At 55.1% G+C, this 17,462-nt stretch overlaps 1 protein-coding gene across 1 annotated transcript; it reads left to right on the forward strand.

The window, feature by feature from the left end:
• The first annotated feature begins 218 nt into the window (after positions 1-218).
• CDX1 (caudal type homeobox 1) lies at positions 219-12,104 on the forward strand. Its single transcript, XM_071443742.1, has 3 exons — positions 219-645; positions 11,532-11,677; positions 11,898-12,104. Exons 1-3 carry the CDS (start codon positions 219-221, stop codon positions 12,102-12,104), a joined length of 780 nt encoding a protein of 259 aa, XP_071299843.1.
• The last annotated feature ends 5,358 nt before the right edge of the window (positions 12,105-17,462 follow it).

Below are 17,462 nucleotides of genomic sequence, written 5' to 3' on the forward strand. Positions count from 1 at the left end.
TTCTGCACTTTGAAATGCAAACCTGCCTTTCAATGCAAATGCTGCGAGAGGTTGGGCCCAATAAAAGCCCGTGGGCAGGGAGGTGCCTGGCCCCAGGACAGCTCCCCAAGGCGCCCAGGTGAGCGCTGCCGAAGGAGGGGCGGCCGCCTCCCCGCCGAACCCGGGCGGCCGCAGAGCGGCTCGGCGGCGCAGCATGAGCGCGGGGCCGGCCCGCGAAGATGTACGTGGGATATCTTGTGGATAAGGACACCAACATGTATCCCAGCCCCGTCCGGCACCCCAGCCTCAACCTCAACCCCCAGAACTACGTGCCGGGCCCGCCGCAGTACTCGGACTTCGCCGGCTACCACCATGTGCCGGGCATTAACAGCGAGCTGCACCACGGGCAGCCCGCGGCGGCCTGGGCCTCGCCCTACACCCCTGCCAAGGAGGACTGGCATTCCTACGGCACCGCCGCGACCCCTGCCACCGCCAGCCCCGGCCAGTTCGGATTCAGCCCCCCAGATTTTAATCCCATTCAGCCTCCGGGCTCTGGACTTCTGCCCCCAGCCATCAGCAGCTCGGTGCCCCAGCTGTCCCCCAATGGCCAGAGACGCACCCCGTACGAGTGGATGAGGCGCAGCATTCCCAGCACCAGCAACAACGGTAAGGAAAGCGCGGCCCTGCACCGTGCCGCGGGCAGAGGATCCCTGCGGGCTCCTGCAGGGCTGGATCCTGCTCTGTGGCTCACCCTGCGTGGGGACTGCCAGAGGGACAGCGAGCTTGGCCTGCCCTTGGCACGACAGCCAGTCCTTAAGGAGCAGGAGAGCTCTGAGGTGGCAGGGGCTGAGGATGGGTGCTGTCCTTACACACTGGCTGCTGGGTTTTCATGGCTGGAAAGTCATTTTCACAGTTGGTGCCATTGCCTGTGGCCACTGGGTAGGATGGGCAGAGCCAGAGACCCCCAGAACCCTGGGGGATGTTGGATTGGGGAGGGTCTCAAAAGTGAAAGGGTGAGAGCCTGGGGCTGTGGCTGTACATGAGAGTGTGAGCTGGCATGTGAGAGGCTGTGTGTGGTGGGTGTGCAAGGGAGTGTGAGCTGGCTGGGTGAGAGGTTCTATGTGGTGGGTGTGCAAGGGAGTGTGAGCTGGCTGTGTGTGGTGGGTGTGCAAAGTGCCCGAAGCTGTGTGTGTGTGCAGGGAAGGAGCTGTGTGTATGTCCATGCTCCGTGTGTGCATGAGGTGGGTTCAGTGCGGTGCTGCAGGCTCTGTGTGTGTGTGCAGGGCACCATGACCAGTGTGCGTGTACAGGTCGTGGCGCCAGGTGTGTCTGGGGGAGGTGACAGTGTGCTCTGTGTGTGTGTGCTGAGTGCTGTGAGGATGGAGTGGTGCATGGTGTGTGTGTGAGGGGCACCGTGTGGGGACAGTGCCACATGGAGGGTGGCTGTGGCTGCTGCAGGTGCACGGGCCAGTGGGTGCCCAGCTCTGCAGGAAAGGGGGCCCTGGTTCCTGTGCTTACCTCTGGCCCTGGGCTCGGAGTGGTCATGCTGTCCCCAGGGTCCTGTCCCCGCTGAACTCCTGACCTGGGGGAAGCGTCTGGGTGACCCCCAGCCCCCTCCCCGCCCTGCTGCCCACTTCAAAGGCAGTGGGCAGGTCCCCCTTGGGGCCAGCCCAAATTGACAAGGACTTCTCTTTGTCATGGAGATGGTGGCCGGCTCCTTTGGCAGTGAGGTGAGGTGCGGGCCCTTTGTCCTGACCTACCCTCACCCTTTCATCTTCCCAGCCTGGACCCTTCCCAGCAGGACCCATGGGGCTTGCCTGAACCTGCCACCCCTCTCCCTCTGCTGTGCTGGCCATGAGCTCCTCAGAGCACTGCTGGGGCCAGCTCATTGCAGGAGTGGCTGTGGGCATCTCTCAGGGGTGAGTTTGCTTGGGGTTACTGCTGCCCCAGGTCCCTGGAATCAGGGCCTGGGCTCCCTGTTTGCAAAGTGCCGCCAGTTTTTGGCTCTGCACTGTTCCCAGTGGCCAAGGACCATCTAAGGGCCTTCTGCAGAGGTGCCTGGGGTCTTACAGCATGGAAAATACCTACTCACATTCCCAGAATCTGTGTGGCAGGGATGGGGACCGATGTGCAGTAGAGCAGGCAGAACATCCAGATAAATGGAAAAAAACCCAGCCCCAGTCTGGAAAGAGGAGGGAGAGGCAGGCTGGTATTTCCTGTCCCATTTTAAGCACTGAATGTAACTATTTAGGAAAAATGCTTCCCCCCAGATGCAGGGATGGAGACCCACAGGCGCGAGGGCTTCCCTCTGCCCAGGGTGGAAAGGGAAATGTGATGTGCAGCCCTCCCCTGCAGCAGGGACCCTGCCACTTCTGTGGGTTTTGTAAGTCTGAACATCTTGGTTTCTTCTGAGAAGGGAGGTGGGAGGGAAAATGAATGGGGAAGGAAAGCCATCAGCACACCTCTCCTCTGGATCAAGGCCATGGGTTTACACCCAGCAGTGGGGCCAAGATAAAGCAGGAGCTTGAAAGTGCCTCTGATTGAGTTAGACAACAATTGAGCTGATTGAATTCTGGAAAAATATCATTAGTTGCTTAGTTTGTATCTCTTAGATCAAATACATACAAAGGAACAAATAAACCAGCCTTGTTCCTCTCACACACAGAGGAGCTGCCCCAGCACAGCGATGCAGGGGTGAAAGGCTCTTTCTTGGGGTGCTTTCCTCTGCATGGATGACCTGAAAGCTCCTTTTATAAGTCACCCACAGATTAAGGACCTGTCCTTGCACCTCTGCTGGGTCCAAGCCCAATGCTGCTGCAGGGTTTGGTGGTGGTGGGATCATGAGCTGGGAGATGGTGGGATGCAGTTGGTGCTTTCCAGTGCTGCCCTTTAAATAAAAGTCTTCATTAAGCTTGAAAGAGAGTAGGGCAGAGATGGGTTTGACATAGATAAGGCTGAAGTTTTTAGATGAATCATTTTATTGAAATCAATGAACTGGACTTTGATCAGTCTGGATTGATAAACTCCTCATCTCACCGCAGTGGGAATAGGAAATGAATACATGGAGTTTTTTGCTATAAATATCAACAGTTTCATTGTGAATGCTATAAATCATAATACTTCAGAGGGTTGTAAGTTAATGTTCCCTTTGTGTCTTGGCTCCTATGAACAGCTTCTGGCCATAGTTTGAAAGCTTTTAGGGAAGAGTTGCGTGGTAGCAAAATAAAATGTTGTGCAGGGAATATGAGTGTGTCAGGCACTTCTGCAAATATGATCCAGAGCTTGAGAAAAATCAATGAGAAATCTCCCAGTGACTCACTGCAGAGTCAGGCTTTACAGGGGGGTGATTTTCTGTACCTGTTGCTACATTCCTGCTGCAGCTGAGTTGAGCTAACCCAGCAGCAGAAGGGATTAAACCCCAGTCACCAGGAATTGAGAGTTACAGGGAACCAAGCTGGAAGATGTCCCCAGGCCTCGTTTCTCTCTCCAACGTCACCTCCTTTTCTGCTCATAAAATCTTCACTAGCAGCATGTCAGAGCAGCATGCTTCCTCCTTATTCACAATTATTTGCAAACTTCCCTGTGAATTGCACCCAGGGTTTATAAAAAGCTCAGGAAGGTGGCTGGAAGTGGAGCTGGCTGAACTTTGAAATTCACCCTCTGCTTGTTAGTCATGCAAATCCTCAGATACTGCCTCGGGTCTGGCTTTTAGGTCACTAATTGAGCAGGGGCTGCAGTGCTAAATATTGCAAGTGAAAGTGCAGTTGGAGAATCCCTTGCAGAGGCAAATGTGCTCAGAGCTTTGTGTGGTACCAATGCCTGTGGTGCCCACGCAGGCTTTGGGGTGATGGAGAGCAAGCAGTGATGCTCTGAGCATGTGGTGATTTGCTGGGTGTGCAGTTTCCCATCTCAGTTTGATTATTTTTAGGTCAGTTTTCCAGCTCTGTTTATTTTCCTAGTGGGGCCCGTGAACACTGGGGGAAAGAGTTCAAATCCCAATAATGAGACAGAAACGTTTCCCCTGGGCTGCTGGGATTCCTGCTGTGCTTGGTATGTTTTGGGATGATGGTGCTGGCTGGAGGACAGTGCATTTCCCTGGTCAGTCCCGGCATGGGGAGCCTCTCTTTAGGCCATGCTCATTCCCTGTGAGACCCTTTCCTTCACTGGGACACTCAGGGTGTGTGTCAGGCTGCATCAGTCTTCTCCCTTTGAATTATTAACCCACAACCTGCTCCTGGCCCCAGCTGAGGTTTGTTGACTGCTTAACCTACTGGCCAAGGTACAGGCCTCTCAAACTTTCCTAGAATTGACTTTCCTTGAACAAAAAGGGCTTCCCTGGAGCACTGGCAGTGCCTACGTGATGGGCTTGGCTGGCTAATACCCCGGGATTAGCACAGGGATACTTTAAACCTCTGGCCAATGACAGATGTTTCCTATAGGGGACCTTTCAAGGACACCCACTCCAGTCCTGTTAGCTTTGTGATCCCTTGGATAAGGGGCTGCATCCTTCCCACCCTGCCCCATGGCAAGGATGGGCCAAGCCCTATGGGGCTGCAAAGGGGGAGAAGAACCCTGGTGTCCATATGGGCCCCCCCACTGCCTTGCTGTCCTGCTCTTCCTACTGCAGATGAGCCATATCCAGGCAGGAGGCAGGCTGGGATGAGCTGGATCAGGCTGGAGTGAGGTGAGGTGAGGTTCTGGATGGGGCTGTGTCCAGCCCACGTGTGCCAGCAGCCCGTGTGCCACCCAGCACTGCTCTGCTCTTTGACCCAGCTCATGAGCCAGCCTGGCACTCAGCTCGGCCTCATAAAACATGGCAACAACTGAAGGAATTTGCCAGTTGCCAAAAGAAAGGATCCAGTCACTGCAGGGCTGGGAAAGACTTGCCCCAACACCCAGCTTCGTGCTGCTGCCCCTGGGGATGAAGGGTTTCTGCTTGTGATGTCCAGGAACATGGGGGTGTGATGGGGAATCACCAGCTTGCTGCAAACACCAGGCATTGCTCTTCATTCCCTTAGGGCTTGCACCTCCTGGGAGGAGAATGGGGCTTGCAGGGGGCATGTCCTCACCAGTGGGTGTGGATGTGGGTTCAGCTCTGTCCCTGTCCCACTGTGCTGGCTGTGGAAAACCCAGCCAGGGCCAGCTTGTGCTCCTGTGCACCAGTTTGCACTCTCCAAATCCAGCTCTTTGACCAGGTGTTTCTGCCTTTTCCTGGCAGCAGGGCTGCCCTGCCTGACTGTGCCATGCATCAGGCTCTGCTACAGCCCCCAGGCATGCATTCCCCAGCACACACTCAGACTTAGAGCAAAGCTTTTTAGGGAGCACAGAGCTTGATCCTCAGTGAGCAGGAGAGCAGAAAGCCATTGGGTCAAGCAGTGCAGTTTGGCAAGTGAAATGTTTCCAGTGCTCACATACCAAGTTGAACCAGGTTTTATTGCTACCAGGTGCACATGGGAGAATTGCAGTTTACTCTGAGGCCTTTGGCACCAGGAAGAATTATTCAGGTTGTGTGAGGTGAACCACCATGGAGAGAGCTACTCTGGGTGTAGGAGCATTGCTGGGTTCCTTGGAGGGGCCCTCAGACTCCAAGATGAGACCTGCCTCAACCCTGATGTCTCAAGTGCCCATTTTTCCAAACCAGAGTAGAGATGGGGGAGCTTTGGCAGAGTGAGGATTCACGCATCATTCCCTCCCTCCTCATCACTGAGACATTAAATATGTACAGAGAGGATGTGTGGTTCCTCTCACCCAGTTTTTGACACCCAGCAGTTGTCTAAATGCAGCGCATTCTGGCAGAGGAGTGATGTCAGGCAGGATCTCGGGGAGGATTGCCCTGCAGAGGGGGGCGTTTCTCCCTGGCTGGGATGAAACAAGCCACATGGCTCCGCTCCTTCCCCCGGGCTGGCCGGCCCATCCATCACTGCTCTGCTTCCTGCGGCACGGGAAAAATAGCTGAGGCTGTTGAAGTATGCAAGGCAAGGAGAAGGCTTGTGAAAACCGTGAGCTGCTGGTTCCCAGCACTCAGGGAGTGTGAGGGGCTCGGGTTTATCCCCCCCTCCCAGGCCACAGAGGAGCGTGGGTGTTTTGGAGAGGCTGCTGGAGCCGGAGGGGAAGGAAGGGGGAAAATGAGTGTGGGGAGGGGGTGAACAGGGAGGGCATCAGAGGCTCAGCCCTTGCCACCACCAGTGCAGGCGTTGGGGTTCCTGTTTCTGGGCGGTTCAGGGATGGTGGAATGAGCTGGGCTGTCTGTGCCCAGCCTCAGCTGAGCTCCGTGCAGCACAGCTCCTATCAGTGCTGCTCGGCAGAGGGAGCATCGACCCCTCTGCACACAGGCAGCTGGAGCACATCTGGCTGCCAGATGAGGGTGGCTCCAGCCAGCCTGGAGGCTCCTGAGCTTTAGGAGCTGACCTCAGCCCTTTCCTGGGCCTGAGGTCTCTGTCATGGGGTATTTCTCTGCTGGCTGTCCTCAGTTTTGTGGGGTTGTGAGGGGGATTTCCCCCCATGGAGCTGCAGAAGGACTGGGGGGCTCAGCTGTCCAGGGAATCTCATGGCTCTAATTGTGGGACTGTGTGCCTCAGTTTCTCCAGCTGTTGCATTGCCTAAGCTCTGTCAGGGAGGAGGGAAGTTTTCCTTGATCCTTTCCCTGGGTAGAAATGCCAGATCCTGACAGAGCACTGATTCCTCTGGGATAGGAGGATTTTATCCTCTTTGCAAGTAGATGCTGCTCATTCAGAATGGAGCAGCTTTATCATGGAGAGGAAGCACCCACATGGAGGGGACAGCCTTGTGCCCTGTTTGCTGCACTTTACCTCCAGTAGGGACCAGTTCTTTCCCAGGTCCTCCGTGGTGACAGGACTTTTACACCTGATGCTTTTCAGCATTATAAGATTGCAATGCCATCAGATAGTGTGGGAGCAGGCCCCCAGTGCAGACAGATGGGCAGACAAGGCTGGACAGATGGAGCCAGTTGGGGCCAGAGCACAGCCAGGAAGATGGGATCAGGCAGGATGGATCAGGCAGGCTCTGGGATCAGGCAGGATGGCTCTGGGAGCACAAGGACACAGCACAGAGCAAGGCATGAGAGCTGCTGAGGCAGCCTGGCAGCAATGCCTCCATCCCCCTGCCAGCACCTCCTCTGCAGAGCAACATCCAGTGTGTCCCCAGGCCTTGGGGACCTCTGCTGTCACTACCGTGGGTTCTCATCTCAGTGGCTCCAGCCAGTTGAGTTGGGGCTACCATACCCCAGCTTCCCTGACCAGAGCCCTGAGGGCTGCACAGCTGGACAGAGCCAGAGTTTGTGGTTGTGGTAATTTTGAGCTGCTTTGACCTGTGAAATAGAGACTTTTAGAAAAATGCTGCAGTTTGTGCTCCTGGCTGCTGGCAGCTTGCTACTCCTGCTGTGCCTGGAAGAAATGTGTCCCACGGATGGGGATCCTCCCTTTGGAGCTGATCCCCTCACAACATGCCAGCTTTTGCTCCACCTTCACACAGGGTGCCACTGCCACTCCACAGTCTCTTTGCTCCCTGGTTTGAAGCAGCCCCTTCCCAGCTGTTCTTAGAGCTGCTCAGCCCCAGTCTCAGGGCCCATATTCTCAGTCAGTCAGGGATTTTGGGGCACAGTTTTTTACTCTAAGCCATCCTTTGGGCAGGCCAGGACTGGGGATGGTGAAATGTCCCCTTCCTGGCAGCCTCCACTGTGGCTATGAGGGGAGAGAGCTTGGGATGGTGGGCACAGGATCCACTTTGCTTTTCCCTTCCCCTGCCAGGCTCCTGATGCTGAGCCCTGCTATGCCTGTCTTGGGGCAGGGCTGCTGTGGGCAGTGACTGCAGGCTGGGGTCAGGGCTCCATCCCCCGTGGGTGTGTGTGCACACTGGGGAGTGTGTCCCTTGGGCTTTGCAGAGCACATTAAAGCTATTCCCTTATCTAATCATGGCTCAGGTGAGTGCTATTAGGGTTACTCATTAACAGTGCTAACGATACCCTCTCTCCACGCTGTCATTGGCCCTGCCTTGATCCCAAAGCCCAAACCATTCCCACTGGCCCCACGGATGGCTCCATTTGCCTGTCCCAGCAGTTCCTTTGCCTGGTCTTTCAGGGACAAGAGGCTGTAAATGCACAGCAGGGTCGGAAGGGGCTAACAACTGTGCTAAGAGACATCACTGGCACCCCCTCTGCAGCCCAGCCACGCTCCCTCCTGGGGCAGCAGCCCCAGCTCCAGGTTATCCCAGCCATGGGACAGCCTGTTTCAGCTTTGCCAGGCTTGGCTGGAAATGCAGGAGCAGTTCCATCCCTCTGTTTGGTTCCATCCCTCTGTTTGGCCATAGGCACGAGGGCTCCCCATGAGGAACCGGATTGGCTTGTCCCGAATTTCCTCTTTCTTTTCACAGAGCCATAAAAAGTCTCCAGGAGAGAGTTAAGTGTAACCCAGCATTCATATTCAAGGTAGTTGAATTATTCATTGTCAATAGTATTTCTTGCAAATCCTTTTCTTTTCCCTGTGAATCACCCACAGTACATCCCTGAATTCAGCAAACATCCGAAAACAGCAATTAGTGGAGGTGAATAACTTTCCATCTCTGGCTTGGTCGTCAGCCTCCTGTTTTGAGTTTTTTCTACCTGATATTGAGCAGAAAGTGATGATATTGATACTGATATTGAGCCTGGTGCCCAGCTCACCCCATGATGGCTCTGCCAGCCCTGAGGCAAAGCCCAGCCTCCATCCAGGATGAGGGATAAAGAAGGAATAACAAAGAACAGGCTGTGATGGATCTATTTACAGCTGCAGCAGGAAATAATAATTCCTACTGAAATTCATGGCATATGTGATATTCACAAACTGCCTTATTTCTTTAGTCTTTAATTTATTTTTTTTTACTCTGTCAACTCCTTCACTTTCCAGGTGTTCCTTTTTTCCAAACAGTGGTATTCAAATAAAAACATTGCAAGTAAGACCATTTTTAAGTTATTATCTCTTTAGAGAGGCTTTTGCTTTCAAATGAAAAAAAAAAAAAGAAAAAAGATAAGTCTATGAGAAAGAAAAATCTTGCAGGAGCCCCTGAGCCTGCAGCAACCAGAGGGAGCCCAGTTTCTCATGGAGCTGCTAAACCTCACATAAATCTCCACCAGAGCATCTGGTTTATTGTGTAACTTCTTGGGAATTGCTGTGTTTGCAGATCCAGCACAGGTCCCCCCTGGGCTGGGCTGCAGGAGTTCTTTTGATGCTGGTGAAGCCGGTGAGAGGCAGCAGTGACCCCCAGGATGGAGAGGGGCCCTGTGGGAGGCTGAGGGCAGGGTGGGATCCTGCATGGGCTGGGTTCCCCCAGCGTCACTCCAGCCCAGCAGGGCTCCTGTGGGCAGCTCTGTTTGGAGCTGTCACAGCTGCTGATGTGTGCCAGGCAGGGGACAAGAGCCTGGCAAAGCTGCCATCACCCCTTGCACTTGGAATATCTGTGTTTCAGCTCTGTCTCTCAGACACTCCATGAACACCTTGCTCAATCAAATTAACCTTTTTTACCCTTTTTAACCCACAGAGTCACCCTGTGTGGTATGCACAGGTTTGACCTGATGGTGGTGAGGAGGGATTAGGTGTTTGCTTCTGACCAGCCTTGGGATGAGCTGGGCTCCCCTCTCTGAAACGTTCACTGAATTCATCACATCCCTCAAATATGAGTTAATGGCTGAAGTCCTGCCCTGGTGCTGGAAATCTGGTTCTATTCCTGGTCATGTTGCAGCCTTGCTGGGCTCCTTCCCTTTTCCATGGATCACTGGACAGCCTCAGTGCTTCTTGGGCACTGTGCTGGGACCCTCAGCCATCACCTGCTCATGCTGTGCTGAGCCTGTGCCAGCACCACCAGGAGCAATGGCAGGAGGACACAGACAGTGGCACAGTCATGGAAACTGGGTGCTAAATTGAACTGAGTGACTGCTGCTTGGGTGCCTGGGAGGGCCAGCATCAAGTCCAGCAGGGTGAGATGCCTTCCATGCCCATCCCAGGTCCTGCTGGCTCCCACTCGTGCTTCCACTCTTGGTTTGCTCAGTGGTCAGTGTCATGAGCTGGATTCTTGTGGCTCCTGCTTATTCAGTAGAAATCCAGCTGTTTTCATCCATCCCATGGGATGCTGCAAGGGAGCCCCTCTCCCACCTGCAGTACTCTGTGGCCATGGGTCATCCTGCCTTGAACTCTTTCACATTTAGGTTTCAGCATAAGAAGTGGCTTAGGAATGTCTCCATCTCCTTGCAATGAGAGAGCAGGAGAGAGATGCTGATAAAAATAAAAATAAAACTGAGCTGGTTGACAAGCAGATTTGCAGCCTGGAGGTTGGAGTTTGCTCTGTGGATGTTCTCTGATGTCTCATTAGGGTGTCTAGAGCCCAGTTTTCCTCTGCACCTAAACTCCTGCTTCCACTTGGATGGTGTCAGAATTCAGTTGTACTGCTGGGACTGCCCGGTGTGCAACTGATTTGGCCGAAATGGGTGGATGTGCAAAGGACTTGTTAGGGAGAACAGATTAACAGGATGGCAGGCACACCAAGATCCCATTTCCTGGCAGAACCAGGCTGCAAGCACTGTTATGTAGGTTGCTGGGTCACTAGAAATCCCTTTCTGCACATCTGCAGCAGTGGTGTGCAGTATCTTGTTGATACACCCAGGGCAGCCCCAGGGAGATCCATGGAGCTGTTCTGAGCTTGCTCCCACTCCTTCCCACAGCAGCACTGCTCTCAGCATCAGAAGTTCAGAAGATGGGCAAACACATCTGCCAGGCAAACAAATGGCCAGGCATCATCCCTCTCGATTCCCTGAAACAGGATTTTGTAATTTTGGGTGGAGAAGCAAATATTCACAGCTGTATTTATTCCCTGCCTATGGGCTCTTCTGCAGAGGAAAACACCAGGAACTTGTCAGCAAACTGCCAGGCATGGGTGTCCTCCCTCAGAGTGCCACCTGCCCCCACAGCCCAGGCAGAGTTCCACAGCTCACCCTGTGTGCCTGTGGAATAACAAAGGAACTTAGTGCCTTCTGTCTTAGCTCAGTACAGGGAGAAGGAGAGTGACCCTCTGGGTGGCAGAGAAATGTGGTCCTTGCAGGCCTTCCCCTCTTCTGATCTATGCATGTTCAAGTGATGGCACCTTGGTTTGGGGCTTCCTAGAAAAGGAGCTGGGCATTCCTTAGCCCTGCCTGGCAGCCTGTCCTCAGCCCACCACAGGACCTGCAGCTCTGCTCCTCTCAGGAACCATGCATCATGGCACAGGAGATTTATGGTCCATCTTCTGGGGTGCCTCTGAATCCCTCCTGCTCTTTCCTCCAAGCAATTCCATCAAAGCCCTGGTACTTCCCAACAAGAAGAAACACTCTGGTGCAAAACAGGAAGGATGTTAAAGCCAGTAGGAGCTTCCTGATTGTCCCACTGGGCCCCAGTGGGGAGGCATTGCCATGTTGTCCTGAGCTCTCCACAGGCTGTGTGTCTCCTCCATGCCCTCGGGGATGCTCCTTCCATTCCACTGCTCCCCTTCTTCCCCTGCTGGCTCACCCCCCGCTCTGCTCTCTCTGCCAGGCAAGACCAGGACAAAAGACAAGTACCGGGTGGTGTACACGGACCACCAGCGCCTGGAGCTGGAGAAGGAGTTCCACTACAGCCGCTACATCACCATCCGCCGCAAGGCCGAGCTGGCCGCGGCCCTGGGGCTCACCGAGCGCCAGGTCAGTGCTGCAGCACCCCACAAACCCCAGCCCCGTGGACATGGGGTGGGGAAGGGCCAGGGCTTTAGCCCAAGCAGTCAGAGGAGGCCCCACCTTGCTCCGCAGACATCCCTTCCCTTCCAAACTTTGGGATGCCCTCCCTGCCCCGTGGGGACTGGAGGTTGTCATCCTTGCCTGAGTCCATCCTCATCTCTTCATTGCCATCTTTTCTGTTCTGCAGGTGAAAATCTGGTTTCAGAATCGGAGGGCGAAGGAGAGGAAGGTGAACAAGAAGAAGCTGCAGCAGCAGAGCCAGCCCACCAGCACCACCACGCCGACCCCACCAGCTGTCAGCACCCTGGGACCCATTGGAGGCCTCTGCAGCAGCAATGCCCCCAGCCTCGTCTCCTCATCTCCGCTGACGATCAAGGAAGAATTCATGCCTTAACCCTCTCCACCAGCTATGGACCCCAAGAGAAAAGCACTATGCAGCAGAGCCCTGCCAGCCCACGTGCTCTGAAGGGTGACAGCCCCTTCCCAAAGACATGACTGTCCCTGGCTGAACCGATGGGGCAGGCAGCGAGGCTGGGCCGGGTGGCACTGGGGCTTCCCAAGGGACTGGTGGGCTCTCCACTGTGTAAAAACATGGGTTAGGTACTGCTCTCCCATAGGAACCACACACTGGCTTGGTCTCTGGTCTGTGTAGCAAGGTGCTGATGTCAGCAGAAGGAAGGGGGTGATAGTGGAGGAGGGCTTTCCTGTGGTGCTCCAGGTGCTTCCTTTGGTGTTCCTGGCAACCCAGCTGCCTGGTGCTTTTGGGCAGTTTGAACAAGACTGAAATAGGAAAAAGACCTGGCTGGACTCAAGGCAAAATGAATTTCTGCTGAGCTGGTCTCCCAGGAAGCGAGGAGAGGAGGGCAGAGCAAGCTGAGCTCTGGGAACCAGGCAAGTCCCTCGGCTGTGGGAGGTGACATGGGAGCCCTTCAAACCACAGTGATGGCAGCAAGCTGGAGCACACCCTTGACAAGACTACCTGAACATCCCCTCACATATGCCCAGTGACCTTGGCAGTGCCCAACCCTGCATCCCAGCCCTGCCTCTGCAGCCACCCAGAGCCATGTGGAGCATCCCTGGTTCCCCTGGCTGTGCCATGGCAAGGTGGCACTGCAGCCAGGGCACACAGGGAGAGGGTAGAAGGGAGCATTTGGGGCAGACCACCCTGCTGAGCTCTTCCATGGGGAAGGGAAGGAGAACAGAAGGTTTGCTATCGGGACAGGGTCCAAGAACCAGCCCGAGGCTGTCCAGAAGGGCCAATCCTGGGAGAGTTTTGGGTGCTGGTCCAAGGGAGCACAGTAACTGCAGGCACCAGGAGCTGCTGCCAGGCACGCAGGGGCCTCCTCAGGCATGCAAGAAATGACTGGCATGTGCCCTGGTGTTAGGTGATGGAGAGGTGGTTTTCAGAAAGACAGAGAAGCATTTATTTTCCTATTTTCTTTAAAATTCAGAATACAGGACCACAGATTTTGTCCTCCCTGTCTCCCTGCTCCTCCATGCACTGCACTCTCTCTCACTCACTGTGTTCCCTAGGCCAGTAAGTTAAACCCCATCCATTCCTACTGGTGAACTGCAGCTGAGAAGTCTCTTTATCCTGAGGAGTCTTGACCATTATATAGGCCCAGATTAATGTACAGCCCAGTTTCAGCAACCTCAAAGGCCAGTGGGGCACAGCTGGGGCACAGGAGGGCCTGTGGCTCCTTTTCATGCTGCACCACGTGCTCCTCAGCTTCAATTCCAAAGACCAAGACAGAGATGAAGGAGAATGAGCCTTGCATGGTGACTTGTGGGACGTTTCTCAGCATTTTCTCTCCAAGCTCTGGCAGGATGGAGCAGCAGACATGTCCCTGCTGCCTGAAGACCACCCAGTAAAACCCTCACATCCCACCTGACATTGCTGGTGCCTCACATGCCTTGCCACAGTGTCCACTGCCAGCCCCCACCGCTCCCAGCCCCCAGAACACGAAGTCCCCAGGTGTGCTGTGGCTTTTACAAGTGGGTCCCAGTTATCCCACTGTGTGCACTGCTCTGCTCCAGCCCTCAAAGGCTTTGGATCTCCCTCCTGCCAGTGACACTTTCCACGGCCTCTGTTACCAGTGTGCTCGGTGATGAGGACAAATGTGTGCATCCACTCAGGACTTCAGCTCAGGTTTTGTGTATATAAGGCAGAACTGGTTTTCCTTTTTATTTTTTAGGCATGGGTGAAAATAAAGCCAAGCAGGGATCCTGTGTGACACAGGTTTGTTGCTGTCATTCCTGCCTGTGGCGCTGAGGCAGGGGAGGATGCTGGCTTTGGGGTTGCACAGGGCTGGGGAGGGTATCTTGGGGCAGCAGCCTTGTCCTGTAGCACAGGGTGTGCCTGTCCCACAGGGACACTGCTGGCAGTGGCATGGCTCATATCGTGGCATGGCACTGCCACGTCTCATTCCTGTGGCACCAAGAGGGATGGCAGACACGATGGCTGCAGACTCACAGCACTGCAGACAGAGGGGAGAGGTGAGGCCACTGTTGGGCTGGCAGAGGCCAAAGAACAAGGCCGGCTGCCCACGGATGTGGCCGCCTCCCGTTGGCGCCTCCTGGTCTCTAATCTCGTTTTATGGCTGTCGATGGGCTGAATATCCTCCTTGTCCAAGATGAATAAACAGAGAATGAGGATGTGAGATAGTGCCTGGGACAGCTGGCATTGGTGCCTGACACTCTCCCCTCTCCATCCCATCAGTGTTTCCCTCCTCTAACAGAACACTGAGCAAGCAGCTGCCCTGGAATCCCTGCCCCAAATGGCTCCTCCAGCCCCAAAACTCTTCCCAGTGCCAAGCATTGCATGGAGTGTGTTGAGGTGCCAGGGCAGGGCAGCTGGCTGTGGAAGGACACCTGAAGCAGGATAAAGTCCTCGTGGGTGGAGGAGATGGAGGAGTGGGAACAGGATGAGGTAGCATTGCTGAGAGAGGGACAGAGCAAAGTGTTTGTTCCTGCAATTGCAACAGAGGCTGCACCTACTGCTGCACCTACTGCTGCACCCTGGTGACCCTGCATGGTGCCAGGCTGCCCATAGCACAGGAGAAACACCCCATGCACCCCTGCAAGGAAACATGGGGAACCAGGAACTAAAACAGGCAGGGGGATGCAAATGCAATGGAGCTGGTGCCATATAGGAAAGGGATGAGACTGAATCAGCCACCTGCCTGAGGAGCTGGGCTGGACTGGGGAAACTGGAGCTGCTCCTGTGTGCAAACTCCAGCATGGTCCCCATGGTGGGGGCTGGCTCCCCCACACTCATCCTCCCTCCCTGGGCTTTGGCTGCCTTTAATGTTCAATTTTGCCATTTACACGTGGAGACCAGCAGAGGGGTCCTGGCCTGGCAGGGGATGGGGTGGTGGCAGCACTGGGCATCACTGTTGTCTGCAAGGGGGAGCCTGCAGACAGCAGTGGGGAGGGGAACAGAGTCCTGGTGGGGGTGAAATGTGCATCTCCCAAACTCACCTGCAGTGCTGGGTGGCCTGCAGGGACGAGAGGGGCTGGGACACAGGGAAGATGCTCCACTGCCTGCCCAGAGAGGCTGCGGGTGCTGTTGACAAGATGAAATTCCAACTGATACCCTAATCTGGCGCCTGCCTGTTTGCACAGCAGGGTAAAAGTCCAGGGAGCCGTGGGCTGTGCCCTTGGGTCCCTGCCACCCGTGTGTGCACAGGGAGCCGGCGCGGGCGGGAAGAGGCAATAAATGCACCCACACACCCAGGCACCCCTTCCCCCTACACACACACACACACGCCCCTTGACCGGGTGATGCAATGCATCTGCTCTGCTCCCCCTCCCATGGCCTCCCTGCGCCCTGCACCTGCTCTTTGGGCAGGGATGGGTGAGCCCTGCAGGGCCCTCCCTGTGCCAGGAAAGGGGCTGGTGGGCACCGTGTCCCCACCGGCTTTGGAACCTTTGGTTCAAACCTCCTGGACACGTGTCACCTTGGTGGTTTCAGCCCTGGCAGGTGACAAACACGTGGTTCTAGCACCTGCAGCAGCTGCCTCCCGAGTCACATGGAGCCTGGCCCTTATGGGAACAGCCTGCCCTCCCAGCCAGGGGACCCTGCGGGCTGTCCCCTACAAGTCCCCACAGCTTCTCCCTGCTCCTCCCTCTGCACTTTCCATCAGCTCCCACTGCCCAGCTTTACCCCTCCTTGGAGAAATCTTGAAACCATCATCAAAACAAGGCCCCGCAGAGCAGGTGGCCGAGCAGAGCCATGCTGCAGCAGCCTCCAGCATGGCACAGTCCCAGCAGTGACTAATCAGAGCACCACTGCCTTCCCCATGGCTGCAGCACAGAGCTGGGCACGCTCCCCTCCTGTGCCAGCCGCCTGCTCACCCCTTCCCACCCGGACCTGTGGGGGCTGCCCAGGCTGGGTGGGCAAGGGTGTTTCCCCAGCCTGAGTTCTGGCCTCTCCTTGCCCTCCAGAGTCACAAAGAGCAGGCGGTGCCAGTGGCTGTCAGTGCTGCCCTGGGGTGGAGGATGTGTGCTGTGCTTTGGCCCATGGGAAGGGAAAGGTTTACTTGGTGTCCCAGGGGTGGCTCAGAGGTGGAGTGGGAGAAAACAAAACTTGCTAGGAAAAGCCCTGTGTGTGCTACCTAGTGCCAGCCCCTTGGGGATCAGGGCATGGGGACAGTTGTGCACACCCTTGTGCTCTCCTGGGGTTTTTGGGGTCCCTAGATTGCACTGCTCCTTCTGGCTGTTTCTGCCTCTGCTGTGTGCTGCTCCATGAAGTGCATTTCCTGCCAGCTCCAGGGCAATGCCAGACTTGGTCCAGCCCTGCAATGCTAAGCTGAAACATCCCAGGTCCCTGGGGTGGGACATCTACTCCCTGGTGATCCCAGGCTGTGAAGAGCTGCTGATCCTACCAGAGCAGCACCAGACAAACTAGGAGAGCGAGTTCCAGGTACAGAGCATCCCAGAAGAATTGGGATCAACATGGACATTTCAGGGCACCACCAGCCCTGGGTGTCTCTAATGAAAAATACTGCCCTGGACACAAGAAGATGAGGCCATGAAGTCTGCCCAGGGATGCTGAATGGTTTGGTGGAGATCAGTCCATGCTGGTGATGTGGGGCTGGGTCAGCTGTAGCAAGGTGGCACCAGGCTCTCTGATTCAGATTGCACTGGCATGAAAGGCAAACAAAGCATCCCTGGCCTGCATGCAGGCTGAGGTAGGAGCAGTGCTTGATGCAGCCCCTGGCCTGAATGGGCCAGCCCTTCCAGGCTCAGCATTCCCAGCCAGCATCTGGGAGAGGGAGAAGTGGTGGGCAAGTCCAAGGCAGGTAAAAGCAGCCTGAGTGAATTCCCAAAGATACTTTTATTTTTGAGGAAGCTGTGAGTGTGTGAAAAGAGATGTTTGATGGGTTATCTAGTTTTGCTCTTTCCTCTTTTCTCTGGGAAATCCAGGTAAATATTAGCTCTAAAAGACCCATTGTGCAAATGCTGAGCCACTTCATCATGTTGGATTCCTGCAGAAATGTGTCTTTATGCTGAGAATACCTTTCCTTTCAGGGAAAATTTTCAGAAGTGCTTAGAGGGCTGTAGGAGCACAACTGCCATTAAATGTCCTGGTTATTTGCTTTTATATCAGGCAGCCTGGGTTCTCTCTGATCCAGCTCTGTCATTGTCCTCCTCATCCCCACTCACATTAAACCCCAGTAAAGCATCTGGGCAGAAGTCTGGCTCAGGCTGGAGCCTGTAGGGCACTTGCAAGGAAAAGGGACACATGGTG

This window comes from Agelaius tricolor, unplaced genomic scaffold (genome assembly GCF_023055355.1).
Source record: "Agelaius tricolor isolate 1412-34295 unplaced genomic scaffold, bAgeTri1.0.p SCAF_18, whole genome shotgun sequence".
NCBI classification, from domain to species: domain Eukaryota; kingdom Metazoa; phylum Chordata; class Aves; order Passeriformes; family Icteridae; genus Agelaius; species Agelaius tricolor.